The sequence below is a fragment of the Octodon degus genome, unplaced genomic scaffold (genome assembly GCF_000260255.1).
Source record: "Octodon degus isolate 3935 unplaced genomic scaffold, OctDeg1.0 scaffold00015, whole genome shotgun sequence".
Lineage (NCBI taxonomy): Eukaryota > Metazoa > Chordata > Mammalia > Rodentia > Octodontidae > Octodon > Octodon degus.
The window spans coordinates 14,802,535-14,818,131 of NW_004524591.1; the positions used below are offsets into that span (position 1 = coordinate 14,802,535).

General features: G+C 39.9%; 1 protein-coding gene across 3 annotated transcripts in view; it reads right to left on the reverse strand.

Annotated features, from left to right (window-relative positions):
- Osbpl3 (oxysterol binding protein like 3) overlaps positions 1-15,597 on the reverse strand; it is a 175,474-nt gene that overhangs the window by 77,219 nt on the left and 82,658 nt on the right. For all 3 annotated transcript variants that reach the window (XM_004626473.3, XM_004626472.3, XM_023709925.1), the window contains exon 2: positions 14,944-15,181. In XM_004626473.3, coding sequence (XP_004626530.1) covers positions 14,944-15,036 — 93 coding nt within the window. In that variant the 5' untranslated portion in view covers positions 15,037-15,181. The remainder of the gene's footprint in view (positions 1-14,943; positions 15,182-15,597) is intronic.

Here is a 15,597-nt window from a genome sequence, read left to right on the forward strand (position 1 = left end):
TTTTTTTTTTTTTTTCCAGAAATATACTTACTTCTCCCTTTTATTTCAAAAACATATACTTTGGCCAATTACTCTACTGAGTTATTTGCAATTTTATAGAAGTACAAAGATTTGTTACAATTAATCATCCAATGCTGGTTATTTGTTTTAACTAATTAACATTTTAGAAAGAATTAACACTAAAATTCTAAAAATACACTTTAAAATCAACAAGTCGTTGCTAAATTACAAGATTAAAGCTGGCAATGATTGGGCTAGTTACTATTTCTATTTTTAGTGGAACATAATGTATATTAAATGTACAAATCTTAACAGTACAATTTAATAAACTCACATACACATATAGTCAATAACTACCATTCAGATCAGATACAAATTATTTCTAATGTGGGTTAACTAAGTTTCATAAACATATTCTGGCCAAAATTTGATGTTGATCCCCTGCTTGGAATCAAATCTTGCTCACAGGCAAGTGATAAGGCAGAGAACGCAGATGCTTAGAGAAACCCAGTAAGTCTAGAACAGTACTGGGGAAACAGGCATTAAGATACTGTGCCCATGACAAAGACACTTTGAAGAGGAGGACGCAGAAAGTCAAGGAGACTCATTTCTCCATCGCCCTCAAGTTCTGGCAGTAAGAATCCTCCTTCTTTTAGCACCTGAGTTCTTCCCAGTGATCTGCCCATCTGCCTCCTGTCTGACCCCCTTGCACTGGGAATGGAGATAGAGGGACACACCTCCGTTTTGAAAAACCATGGTGGCCTCCCAGAGTCTGGAGTTATAAAAAATAATTTATTCAGTGGGAAAAAAAAGAAAAACATTCAGTTTTTGATTTAAAGAACCTTTTCTTTCAAGACAGGCAGAAACACAGAATGAAATTTCTTTATAGCCATTATTATTGATATTTTAAAGTCACTTAATTACACACTGACACTAACTAGAGAATGCATACTATTAAGGGATAGGAAGCCTTTCTTCCTGACGTGCAAGAACACACACACAGAAAAATACTGCTTGTGTTTATTTTAGATCAGAAAAACATTCCTCAAAATTTAACATGTTTTACCTGTTTAAATGCTAACAGATCTGTAAGGTCCTCAAGTTAAAATTCTACCCCATCAGTGTTCCCTCGTACTGTCCAGTGGCTCTCCTCTTATAACATGCTTGAGGCTTTATCTTCCAAACTGCATGATGGGCCCCTTGAGGGAGCCCATATAAAGGGTCTGGTTTACATGTGATTTTCTCACAATGCCTAACCTGCAATCTTGTGAAAAGCAGGCATCTGATGGCAAATGAATAATCTCAGTCCTGGAAGATGGGTGCAAATAGACTTACATTCTTCAAACATTATAATTTGGCAGGCATTTGAACTATGCTCAGTATTTTGGGGATAAGTGAATATTTATAAATTAGACACACAATACAAATATCTGTGAAAGAGTAAGGTGTATGTGTGTGTTTTGTTGTTATCAAATGAAAACTCCGAGGCTCCAAATCCTCTGCAAAGTACTCTAAGTGGATCAAGCCCTTTGGATTTGTTTGTCTTCAGACTCAGGAGCAGAAGGCAACCTGCCGAGTGCTAATACTAAACAACCAGGCACATCTGCTCACTGTCTTCCATTTGCATAGTGCAAATAGCAGAGGGATTAGCCATCAGCGCATACTTCACAAAATCAGGAAAAAGTGACAGGGATCATTCTCGTAGTTTAAAGAAAACAAAACTTAAACTGCAAAACAGTTTTAAAATTCATATTAGCACTAGATTGCTCCTATTTCTTGAGACACAGTGTATGAGCCAGTGAGCCAACATGGAGGGCAGGAACTAGTGAGCATTGGCCTCTAACCTAAATAATTCAAATAATGTATTTTTTTTTCCTACCAAATACCATATGTTCTCTTCATTCTATTTCCTACCTGGGCTTAGAACTTGCCAGGTTGAAAAAGCCAGCTTAGCAGAATTTGCTAAGTTTCTACATTCCTTGGGTAGGGAAGAAAGCACAGTGGCCAACTCCACATCTTAATTCTCTCCTACCAGGCTGCTTGTGAGCATCCAACCCAGTGTACTCAGTGGGCTAGGGCTGTTCCTTTTGAGATACCAAATGCTGGTGTCACTAGTGGTTGTCACAGTGATGGAAATATGTCTGGCATCTAATGGTTGGGAGCCAGGAGACAATGTAAGACGTCCTGCAATACCAAAGAGCATCTCTTATATTGTAAGCAGGCTGCCCCCACTTTGGACTGGTGCAGCACTCACACCATCTCATGCCCCTCTCTTGCACAGGCTCAGGATGCTTACCAAGTAAGGATCCTGGCCTCGAAGTGAGTCACTTTTTAACTTTCCAAACTTCTCAAGTTGACATGATGTATCAACCATAACAGTGGGGTTGTTTGAAACAATGTATAAACAATACAAAATGATTGGAGAACACTTTCTAGCTCAATAAAAGCCTAAACCTTTTCTGTTGTTTACTACCTAAGAAAACACATAGTAAATATTAATGCACTGAAAGAATTAATGAAACATTTACAATGGCTAGCGTTTAGCATCTACTATATACCAGACTGTGTGCTAACAGCATACTTGTATCATCAGGGATAGTCTTTACATAACCCACTGAGGTAAATTTATTAGTACTCTTATTGTTTTGAATGTGGAAACTGAAGAAAAAATTAGATAACTTTCTCTACTGTGACAAAGCTAGCAATTGGTGCAATCACCTACTCTGGAGACTGAATTTTAAGTCATTCTGCTTCATATTACACATGTTAAATTTTTACTATAGTTCTGGTAATGAACAAGAAGTGAATCCGATAAGCCAGGGGAACAATGGTGGACAGATCGAGGAAGTGGTGAAGATTTTGAAACAAGAGGAGCTAAGAAGTAGCACTCTGTAGAGAGACAAGCAAGGTATGTGACCTTCTCACTGTCCCACCAAACCTGGGTGGGAAATCAGCAATGCATTTTAACACTGACAAGCTTTCCCTCATTCACTCTTTGATATCTGCAATGCCTGCCCCTCTCTCCTTCTCAACTTGCTGAATTACTATTTCACCCAAAACTTCCTCCTTCTAGCAGAAATTCTCTGGCTTCTTCGATGATGGTGCACACTAATACAAACCTCAATTACTCTGTCTGCTTCCAAAGCCAGCACATAAATTCCATGTCTTATTTATTATAATCTTTTTTTAAAGGGTAATGAATGAAAAAAAAGTCACAAAAATAAAAAAAAAAGTCACAGGTCTGTCCTGTTAACAATTCTGTATATGGTTAATTTCTAAATTTCTTTGTAAAATAATGTAAATGCTTATTTCTACCTGTATAAAATTATTTTTCCTACATATTCTGTAAGGTCTTAAAGTTCAACATACCAATATTTGATGGAAAATACCTGTTCCATGATATGCCAAAGATGTTTGATATTTAGACAGACAGGGTAAACCGAACTGCATATACTGCAGTTTAATAATAAGCGTCTCTTCTGGAGGGTTAACAACCTAAGTTAGCAGTTCAAAACTGGAGAAAAGGAAGGCTGCAAGGTCAGCCAACATTTTGGCCCTAACCTTTCAAGGTCAGTGAAGACTCGGGACATAGGAGAACCTGTACGGTAACAACATGTAACTCAGTTGTGCTCCAAATTTTCTGATTTCATCGATCACAGAGGAATGTGATCAATGATATATAGTGTGCCTGGGGAGTCACATGGAGAGAAAAAGGCTTAAAGTCCAACACATTCTATGTGTTGTATTAGTGTGCACATTCTCTCAGGCTTTCACAGAGAGCAAATTGGTCAAGCAATGGCTGCGACTCATCCTCATGGCTGACACTGACAAAGGATCTACAAAGTGCGGTACAGGGCTACAGGATAAATCCTGACGGTACTTGACTGACCTTATCAGATACAAAAGTTACATTTCTTGCTATATAGGTCTTGCTTTATCTTGGTCTTAACCATCCAGCAGAAAAGTATAATCTTTTTTTAAAACAATGTTGCAATTTATTAAGAACTTAGTGGACAGAAGGGATAGAAGCCTGTCTCATATTTATTATAGTCTTACTTGATATAATTTATCTGACTCATTATAATCTTATTACATGGAAAATAGGGGCTCTACGTAAATATTTACTAAGTCTGAGGATGGGGAGTATAGAAAAGACTTCACATAGCTCTCAGGAAGTAGGACTTTAATAAAGTGTGCTGAATTAGGATTCTGGTTCTCAGAACAAAAAAGTAGAGACACTGGTGCTTCCTAGTCAAATAAGCCAGGTTTGGTGGGGGTGGCTCCCGCTGTTCCTCATATAGCTAACGACCTAGGAGTGGAATGTGCACCTCAAACTGAATACCTTGAAACACAGAACACCGTGAACTTGGGCCATGAGGAGATCAAGGCCTACTGACTTAGCCCAGCGTCTGGGCTGATGGCCCATGCAGTGGGTACTGGGCTGAAAGATCATCATGAATAGCAATCAGGTAGAGAGAGAGGAAAAAAAAAAAAAACCAAAAACTAGGAAGAGGCCGGGGAAAGGAGCTTCTTGAGGTTTTTGCTTGGGTTTACATGGAGAGTTTGGCACTGTCATCTGGCATTAAATTCAGTCTGCTTTACTGAATGTCTAAAAAGTTCCAAAGATAGCTGCTTTGCAGCTGTAACGGCAGCTAAGCCTTTATTCAGACTCACGAGCTGGCCAAGCGCGTTTCCATACTGCTGAGCATGCGAATTGGGAGCCCTCCGCTCCAGCACAGCTGTCTCCTCAGTGCATCCCCAGGCCCCTCCCGAACGCTCAATTCTCAGTTGCTGCCTTGCCATGTCAGAATGGAAAAATGATTTCGACTTTCGTTTCTTCTTGCAGCTCAAAAGTGTTGGAGGGGAAATTCTGTGTCTGCCTCTACTTGACACGACTGCAGAGTGAATTGTTCTAATATTTACCAAGTCTATCAGGTTTCTAAAAATCACAAGGCAACCTTGAAAACACAATTTTGTGAAATAAATGTGACAGACATATTTAAATATTGTATTGTTTCTCTTGTGTGAGAAACCCAAAGGGTAAATAAGGAGCTAAAAGATAGAGATTGGGAAGTGGGAAGAAAATATTCAAGTAGGAAAGGAAACAAGGGAGAGGGTAAGGGGAGGGGAATAAAGGGATTAGGGATTTTTAAAATAAAAAATAAGAGGATAATAATAGCAACATAGTTTAGTAAGTAGAGGGAGGTAAAGATTGAAGGAAAGGAAGGTGAATGGGAAAAAAAGAACTAAGATACATTATGTACAAGTACAAATTTTGTATGTCAAAAGTGTACTAATAAAATTAATTTTTTAAAAAATCACAAGGCAAGGCCCAGCACTAAATTACATGCAGCCTAACTTAATCTGTGTTCAATGATTTAAAAGTCATTTGTAATCGTATAAGCCTATCAAGAAAGATTAACAAAGGGCCGGCCAAATAGCTCAGCAGACTAAAGTACCTGCTTAGACAGACAGGTGCAGGGACAAGGGTTCGATCCCTGGCATGGGATGCTGGCCTCACCTCCACAGCACGCTGAGACAGCAACTGAGACTGGGTGTGGTGGCGCACACCTGTAATCCCAGAGCTTAGGAGGCTGAAAACAGGAGTACTGCTATGAGTCTAATCTCTGTAGTGAGATCCTATAGTCCCTATACTAAAATGCATTAGAAAAAAGAAAGATTAACAATCATCAACAATACTTTTTATGATTGTACTTGAGACATATGGAATTCTTGCCAATAGATTTCAATGAATAGAATGGCCACTTTAACTGATGTCAGACCAATGTACTTTCTTTGCATAGATTTCATTTACTCTGAATTGGAGTTGTTGTCTCATTAAATGTTTTTTCTCAGCTGAAATTTTTTTGAGCACTAGCCAATCAGATAGCAGTAACAATTTTTTAAAAAATTAGTTGTGACAGGAGCAGTACATGAGATTGAATTCTGCTCTTCTAAACTGTAATGTGCCACAGATCACCTGGACAATATACAGGCCACAATATACATTTCAGTTCAAAAGTGGGTGATAAGACTGAGATTCTGTACCTGCTACTGGACACAAGCCCATGGAGAGCAACTATGTTCTAGAAGACCAGGCTATCTTGAGGAACTGGGATTCTTAGACTCCAAATCAGGATTAATGAATCAGAGTTAGAAAGTCTTGGAGTCCAGTTCTGCATACAGGACAGACTATCTGATTACCTAAAAATCAGAGCTGTGCAAAATAACAAAATTGTAGCTGCTATAAGAAAACTCCAGTTCCCCATCTGCTGGAGTGCTCTGTTGGAGGCTGATGACCACCCTGCAGAGATACCACCGAGAGACTCCAAGACTGGGAGCACAGCGCAAGGGATGGGGACTCTCCCATCCAGGTACCCCAGAGAATTGAACTAGACTGGTGGTGAGAAGGTAGCAACATTCTTGCTCCTTATGTCACCCAGCACTGTTTTATTGTTTCATTTGCTATTACTTCTTAATTTAAAGAAACTTGTGTGGCATACTGTAGGGCCTGTCCTTTGACTTCTGAGCTTTGTGAGAAGTAGTGTCTCACTCAGATGAAACCTTCATGATCCAATTATGGAGCATTCAGGACTCCTCTAGAAAATCCTCTTGCTGGATGTCACTAGTTAATAAGTGCTCTCTGTCACAGTATGCCAAACTATTTTTCCAGAGCTAAATGAAATTTGCAAAGTAGAGGCAGACTCTAGGTAAAACTGAATATATGATTAGGATCCAGGCATAGATAGCAGAAGTTTAGCTATGAATGCTTCCTTATGTTCGATCCAAATCAGTAGTCATCTGTTTTACAGTACTATTCAAGAATGGATGGTTCTCATACTGAAACCCAAGTGAAAATTTAAGATCCACAGAAGCCTAAGAATCAAAGAAGGAATGACTTTAGTATTTAGTACAGCTCAGCTGCCCTATCCAAGCTTCTCTTCAACAAGGCTGTCCCCACTCAAAAGCTAAACCTCAGCACCATGACTGGAGACACAGATGAAAAGCCAAGTTCTGACTTTCAAGAAGTTAGCACATAGCATACATCGAAAACAAAAAGATGTCACAGGTTGAAAAACTGTGGGCATCAGATAAGAGAATTAAATCAAAAGTGAGTGCAGGAACTCAGCCAATCTCCAAGCATGGATGCCTTTAGTTAGGACTAAGGGCTAGATCTGGGACTTAGAAAAATCGACACACAGACTGAAGCAGAGTGTGTTAGTTTACCAAGACTACTTGACACAAGATCACAAAGTTGGCAGTTTAGGACAAGAATTTATACTCTAGCAGTTCTGGAGGCCAAAAATCTAAAGCAAGTAGTCAGCAGGGCTGTGCTTCTTCTGGAGTCTTCCAGTTTGTGGTAGTACTGGCAGCTTATAGCATTCCCCAGCTAGCGACTGCATCCTTCCAGATAATCCCTGCTTCCACTTCCACATCAGTACCTCACTTGTATCCATTTTCTCTTCTGCATATTTCTTACAAAGACATTTGTTGGTGAATGTAGGCCTCACTTGGATAATCCAAAGTGTTCTTCTTCCCCCAAGGTCTTCACATTGACTATATCTGCAAAAGATCTTTTTGCAAATAAGGTAATATTCGCAGATTTGGGGGATCAGGGTGTAGATATATCTTTATGGGGGGGCTACCATTCACCCCACTGCCTAGGGCAAGAGAGACCAGGAAGCCAAAGATGTGCCAAGAATGTGATTTACCTGTGCTGTGTACAGGTGCACAGGAAAACAGGTAGACTTGGTGACAGGGCCATGCTGTAGGCCTTAGAGGATACTGAATTATTCTAGGAGTCCTCTGCTTTGCTCTGTCCTACCTCATGGAATGTTATTTCTGAGCTCTCAACATTTTATCATTGGACTCCTGAAGTAGACTTTCTCCTCCCTGGGAAAGAAGTGTTGAGTCAATTCAGCTCACATCTACATCTGTAGTTTCTCAAAAACATTCTAGTAACTGCACAGCTGGTGAACCATGCTGCCAACCAGACATCTGGGTCAGGGTTCCGCTCCCCTGTGTCCTGCAACATGCCGCTGCCAACCATGAAGAAATGTAGTTTCTTAAGTACCCCATGTAGTTTTTATCAAGTCACATTTTAAAAATGTACCCAAATATATTTGCTCCTTGTTATTCCAGAACTGCCAACCAGTACAGATAGTTCACCAACTTCCAGAAGTGTTTCTGTTCAGTTTTTCCTTCTCTTCCAAGCAAGGAATGGAAGTGAGTCTGTCATTTGTGGACATAGAGAAGAACAAAGACACTTTGACAACCCAAATATGACATTTTAGCAAATGCTGTAACCTCTTCCAACAGCAAATGCTTGTGCTCTTCTTTTTAAGACTTACTGCATGTAGAAATATATTGAGAACTGAGCCACTTCTTAGCCATTCCTACCTTGAGACATAATGTTACAACCATAGGTGAGGCCAAAAATCAGCAATATGGAGAAGGAATAGGGATAGAATACAAGAACATGGAAAACTAACACATATATAGGTAATTATCTTTCTCAGCTGGGCCTGCCAGAAAAGACAGCTCCAGGACAACAGAGAACGCAGGCTACTTCACTTTCCTACATTATCCTTCACTCTGCATTCATCAAGGTGTTGGCTGATAAGGGCTAATTTAAATATACATTTATATAGGGCATGTGCAACTTGAATTAACTGTCAGCAATATCTCTGGGACATATTTTTTCTCCATAGTGTAGAAAGCAATACAGACTTCATTGTCTTATTTTGAGACTCTGAAGGACAGGGTAAAGGAATGTTCACCCTATTGCCTTGCTGACTTTTCCTTGCAACACAGCCTAGACACCTACAAGCCATCTGCTTTGGACTGGGCCACCTGCCTTGCAGTTGGAAGAGTCAACTGTAAGGGTGCTTGAGGGCTCCTGGGCACCCCCTGCTTATGGGAGGTGGTTTATTTATTAGTCACTTCCACAGCTCACCCTCTATGCACAATGTATTACAACTAAACAATTTGCACAACCTTATAGGGAACCCAGGCACAGAGAGGGCATATATCCTGCTCAAGGTCAAACAACTTATAAATAGCTGGGATTCAAACTCAGGCCATCTGGCTCCACAGGTCATGCTTATCACCTTTCATATTCTATAACTTTCTGCTATAGGTTTGTCCTCTGAAACTCAGATTGGAATTTGACCGTCACTGTGGCAGCATTCAGAGATGGAGCGTCTAAAAGGAAGTTAGGTTACAAGGGATAAATGTCTTTCTTGTAGGAGGAGTTCTCAGCTCTTGCTCTCCTGGGACTAGACTGGTCACCTAGAGTAGGCTGGGATAAAGTGAGGCTGCCCCTTGTGTTTTGTCCCTTCTTCTGTAGCCAAAAGTGGACACAACACAATATCCACAACATGACAAAATCATGTGCCTCAGCTTCTAAACCTCTAGAACTATATCCTAAATAAACTGCTACTTTTTAGTAAGTTACCCAGTTTCAGGAATTCTATTACTGCCACAGAAAACAAACTAAGACGCCATCATAGAACAATATGATTATCAGGACTGCCTGAAGGTCACTGCTCCTCAGGTGGTCTTGGTTTTTTTCAGGCCATATACACAAAAGCTGGTAACTTTCAGCATCTCTAAAGATACGATAATTTAAAAGAAATTTCTGGGGACTATGCATTTTCAAGCCTCAGCTGTATATAAATACACTTGAACATTGTACCTTTAATTCACTTTGCAAAACTTGGCAAGTTCTCTTCAACTCACCTGTCCTATGTATTCTGGCCCTGAGCCCAGCCTGGCTGTACTCTCTGGAGTACAGTATAATCTAATAGCCTGCACAAATAAACCTTCATCAGGTGACCCTAGGGGAGTACAAATGTCACCTCAGATTAGCCCAGGGGTAGCAGGGTGATAAGAGCTAACTGCAGAATTGTATGGAGACTCACAGCAATAGATCTCGCTGTTCAAATTCCCCGCAATGGAGAGTAAAGCACTGTTCAATTATTTTGGCAGGACTCTCTGATATTTGACTTTCCTGCCAAATACTAAAAACACATAAAATAATGGAGGCTCTGCCCTCTTTAGAGTTCATAATCTTTGCAATTAGAGTTGATTTCTTATTTGTAATGTTCAGTTCAGCTCCTTGTGCTCTATGGCCTCATACCTGCCCACTCAGGGCCTTTCAGCCATAGCTTCTCAATAGACACCATCTGAAGAAATAAAACTTGGGGCTATAACTCTTTTTTCAGCAAAGACAAACCATATTCAATCATCTTTATTTAGTCTAATCTGGCTTCTGAAATGTATACTTGGAAAATTCTAGGAAGGAAATCTAAGGGGGCAGTGGGAAGAAGACAAAAGGAAATTGCAATTACTCATATTTTAAAGGTTTTTAAAATAGCAATTTTCCCTCCCACTTAGGTATATCTTAGCCCACTTCATCGATCTACAGAGCTTCATGAATAGTAATCTTTCCACCTAGCAACTGCATGTTTATTTATTCATTCACTTAACCCACTCTTACTGTCTCCCATGTGCTAGCCTAGGTACTTTATATTTGCTATTCATTTAGGTGGCATTTTTCCTCCAAGGAAGCAAGCCCTTTTAACACAGTCATACAGCTAAGACAGTAGTTACACAGAGCAGGTCTAGAGCAGAAAAGATAAATTGACATTCAAGTTCAGTTCCAGGAACAAGAACAAAAGCAAATGTAGTTCCAGAAATTTTAACAGAGAGCCAGTGTGGCTAAAATAGAGTCCCTCACTGGCTTTACTAGATGAGAATTTAAGCGCAAAAACCCCCCAAGTCTTTCAAAGAGCAAGTCCTTCAATCAACATAGTGTTATACTATATACATATGTAGTACATAATGTGCACAGTTTAGGGAATAGCTACATGTAGTTAGCATATCTTCATTCTTTTTATTCCCCTTCCCATCTGCATTGTCCTCCCTCGCTCAGTCTCTAGATCTCCTCAGTCATTTCCTTTCTTCCTTTCTTTCTTTTTCTTTTTTTTTTTTTTGTTCATACTTGCAACACATAATGGTAGTATTCTGTGATAATGTATACAGAGACAGAAACACACACACACAGGGATATTACTCAGTCTTTAAAAAGAATAAAATCTAATAGGGATGGATAGACCTGGAGAACATTATCCTAATTAAAATAAACCAGGCCCAGAAAAACAAATGTGTGTACTCTAAAAAAATGTTAAATTCAGAAACAGAAAGAATGATGCTCCCGGGGACTAGTGGGTAAGGAAAATGATGGTCAAAGAGTATAAAGTTCTACTACACAGGAAGATTAAGTTCCAGAGATCTAATGTACAAGATAGTGGCAATAGGTAATGATACTGTATCATATACACTTGAATGCTGGCGTCTGCAGGTTCTGCATCATGGATGCAAGCAGCCACAGATACAAAATATTTGAAAAAAGAAAATGAATCTCAGCATAAGCAGATTTTTCTTGTCACTATTCCCTAAACACACTATGTTATATTCACATGCATTGACATTATATTATATTAAGTATTATAAGTAATTATAGAGATGGTTTTAACTAGACAAGAGAATGTATATTTGCTATATGAAAATAGTATGACATTTTATACAAGGGACTTGAGCATCCCCAGATTTTGGTATGTTTCCTCATGTATCCTAGTACCAATATCTCAGTTGATGACAAGGTACCACTGTACTAGTCATTTTCTACCAGAATAGATCTCTAATGTTTTTGCCACACATATACAAGGATAACTATATGAGGTGGTGGATATACTAATTAGCTTGACTGTGTTTACCATCACAAAATGTATTATATACAAATCAAAGCACTACATACAGGGCAAGTATATACAATAGTACTTGCCAATTATTCTTCAGTAGAGTTGGTGAAAAAAGGTTATGACAAAGAAAAAAAAACTGAAATGTCTCCACTGATCAGAAACAAAATGTAAATTAAAAATGCAAAATATACTTTAGCAGAGGTGTTCACTAACCTACATCCATAGGACATCAGGGTAAAAAGTGGCCCCAGAAAAAGGCCAGGACTGGAGCCAGGCTCACTGCTGGAAGTAAGAGAACATGCAGAGATGCAGATGCTTCCACACCACGATGAAAAGGGGGCTTTTCAAATGTGCTTGTCTAGGGAGAAAACAAAGAATCAGCCACAGTCCCTCTACTGGACATGGGCTGTTCTGCCGCTGCCCTGGTGACAGACCTTAGACACACCATCATCATCACTGAAGAGAGGTCCCTACCTGCAAATATAAGACTTTAGGGTCCTTGGGGAAGAAAATAGCCAAACGCAAATCCCTAAAAGAGTCAGGGTGTGTGCAGAGAATGAACACCTGAAGCCAGCGCAAGATGAGTATCTAACTATAATTTCAAAGCACAGGAGAAATACTAGAACTTCAGACAACAGCCAATCAAGTCAGCATCATAGGAAGTCTCTTCAGAAGAAAGGAAAAAACAGAACAACCTGAAAATGATGCTACACTGGGGTTTTCAATACAAGGAGGTGATTGTACAGATCATCTTACAGTTTAACATTCCTCAAGTTAAATTTCTTACTATGGAAATTCTGAAGTTCTAAATGTTTAACTCATACTTTTCAATGATGTGAATATGCCATGTCATCCCTATATTTAGCAACTGGAAGATCACCAAGTAGATCTGTGTCTCCTGAGAGGGAGAGTGACAGGCCAAGTCTCCTACCCCATCGACAGTCTGTGGAAAGCCTGGAGCTTGATTTGGGCCACTCTGCAGAGGCAGAGTGGATACGAATCATTACAGTGAACAACATGAATGAGGACGCTCTAGGCTATCTTTGGTTAGAGCACTGTTTGTTTTGCACAGTTCCAGATGTTGAACCCTGGGCCTCTGCATTGAACTACATCATCCCTAGTGCTTTTTTATTTGAGGCAGTCTTGCTAAGCAACTAGGTCAGCCAGGTTGGATTCAAACTTGCATCATCCTCCCTTAATTCCCAGAGTGCTGGGATTATAGTCATGGGTCATTGTGCCCAGCTTAGAACATCTTTACTGAGAGAAGATGTACCAGAAGACAGAGTAAGAAAATGAATCCTTTCCCAACACCACATGCAGACCTACCCCCAGCCCCCGCACACACACCCACAGGCAAGCTGAGCTGGCCACAGAGTCCAGGCGTGGTGGCACATGACTATAATACCACCACAGGGGAGGCTGCAAATAGGAGGATCACTATGAGTCTGAGCTGCATAGTGAGATCTTCTACCAAATACATAAAAATAAAAAAAAGAAAGAAAATGGATCCTGAAAATTAAACATGAGCTGTTTGACTAAAATCATGGTAAAGGACAAATAAATGTATTACATTTTGTACCACTGCTACTCACAAAACATATCTACTTTTATAAACAACATTATGTACATATGAAAGCTGGAGATTCTAAATATAAACATCCATGTGATGAAGTGATTGAGTCATTCATTATTCATTCTGAAGAAAATTGAGGCTTTAAGCATACTCTTCTTATCTTTATGCTCTAACCTGCTCCCCAAAAAAGGCACTACATAAAGCAAATCAACTGAAGACCAAACATTGAAAAAAAGTTTCTGTAGTACGGAATGTGAGGATTTCACTGAGCTGCTCCTACTCCTCAGGTGTTGTCAGTACTTGGGAATTGAATGAATCAAGTTTTTCCCTCATTCAAAGGAGTGTGTAATAATAGCTGCTACTAGGAACAAAAGGGGGTGAGGCAGAAAGGAAAACCACATATTCCACTCAAATTCCTGCTAGAATTTTGGCTTAGGGAGAGAAAACCCCTGTGGAAAGTTGGCAAAGCAAGAAAGCACAGTTGCCTTTATGAAAATAGAATGACTAATTGTAGTTATTTTATTTAAATCCCAAACAAATGCTGACAAAATGCTCCTTCTTAACCCCTCAAGGAGACCCTAGAGGGCTCTCCAGATGTCAAGCCTGTGGCAACCTCTAACTGATCTAGAATTACAGGCTCAGGGGTAGTCAGTTCTCTGAGACAATGTTCAAAAGCAGAGCTCCATGCTAAAGCAACATAAGTATGTGCACGGGGCCTGAGGTGGGAGGTTGCTCAGTTGTTGCTTCCGAATGTGGAACCAGGGCCAGAACTCCCAATGGGGCAAAGGCAATGCCAACCAGGCAGCAGGTACTTACCGAAAAGCTCAGGGGCCAGATGATAAATCTGACTTTTTGGTAGCTCCCTCTCAAACAGAAGAAAATCATAATGATTAATGTGCTGCCAGTGATTGAAACCCAAAAATCCTTGCCAACAGAGATTCATTATAAAGGAAATCAAGAAGTAACATACAATTACCTGACAGTTATTTAAAAGTTAATTACTCAAGTCCCGTTTCCCCTTTTTTTCTTCATCCTACTTAATTTCTTTTGACCATTTCTTTCCATTGACTAGGTTCCCTCAAACCGTTACGGAAATAAAGCTGATGAGACTTCGAGCTACTCTAGGTTGCAAGCTATCACTAAAGGTTTGGTGAAGGGAAGGAAGTGTGCACGGGGTGGGGCGGTGGGTATTAAAATTACTGGAAAAGTGACTGTTGTTCATTTTGGTGAGAAGAGTATAAAGTATGGGTGCTAGAGCCAAATAGCTTTAGTTTCTCATCTGCTGCTCACTGGCTGCATGTCCTTGGGCAAACCTGGTCTGTCTGAGTCAACTTCCTTAGAGGGAAAAAGGTGAATATTAATGCCTATGTTGGAGGGCAGTTATAAAGACTGAAAAAAGAACTAAATAAAGTTCTTCCTATCTGGTAGGCATGTAAGCTAAATGATTAAAAACTATGTATAACTGACTCTTTTCATATAGTTAAGGTGAAATCAAATGTTCTTCAGTGGAGAAGGAGGATTTCCCAAGTAAATGTGCATATTTTAACTACAAACTTCCTGGTGACTTCCATTTGTATCATTAGATTTGCATGAGTTAAACTTTACCTGTCGGCTTCCCTGCTTGGAGGAACAGCTACTTGTGCTCCTTGAAGGTGACACCAATTTTTGGGACACGCCGAGGTTCTTCTCATCACTCATCCTGAACAACTGGTCCCTTGGCCTTGATGCAGTCAGAATGCCATTCGAAGACAGTGGAACGGAGAATATGGAGTCCCACACAGGCTGGTAGTTCAGCTCTTATCCAACATACTTAAAAGCATTTTGGACTACCCAAAGGAAATTCCTAAATGAAAAGAAAAGAAATTAGAGAGAAGGTCAGAAGTATTGTTGTAGACAGCTGAGTTAGAAATATTATAGGCAGTCAGACAGGGCTGGGCCCTCAAAGGAGCCAGTGTGGAAGATAAGATACCTCCAACTGTGGGAGACACAGACACTCCCACTGTGGGCCAGACCTCAAGACAAAAGATCAAACAAATGCCTACCTCCCTACAGTCAGACATCAGGAATTATTATTCTAAATAGGTCTCTAGCACCTTGAGAAAGTCAGGAAGAGTCATGAACCCAATCCCTTGCATGGGTCGTTCAGTGGTAGAATTCTTGTCTGCCAATCCCTTTTTCTCCTATGGGAAAAGCCCCTATTCTGTATTCATGCCCAATTGCTACATGATGTGCTTCCCCATTTGATCCCAATTCAATCAA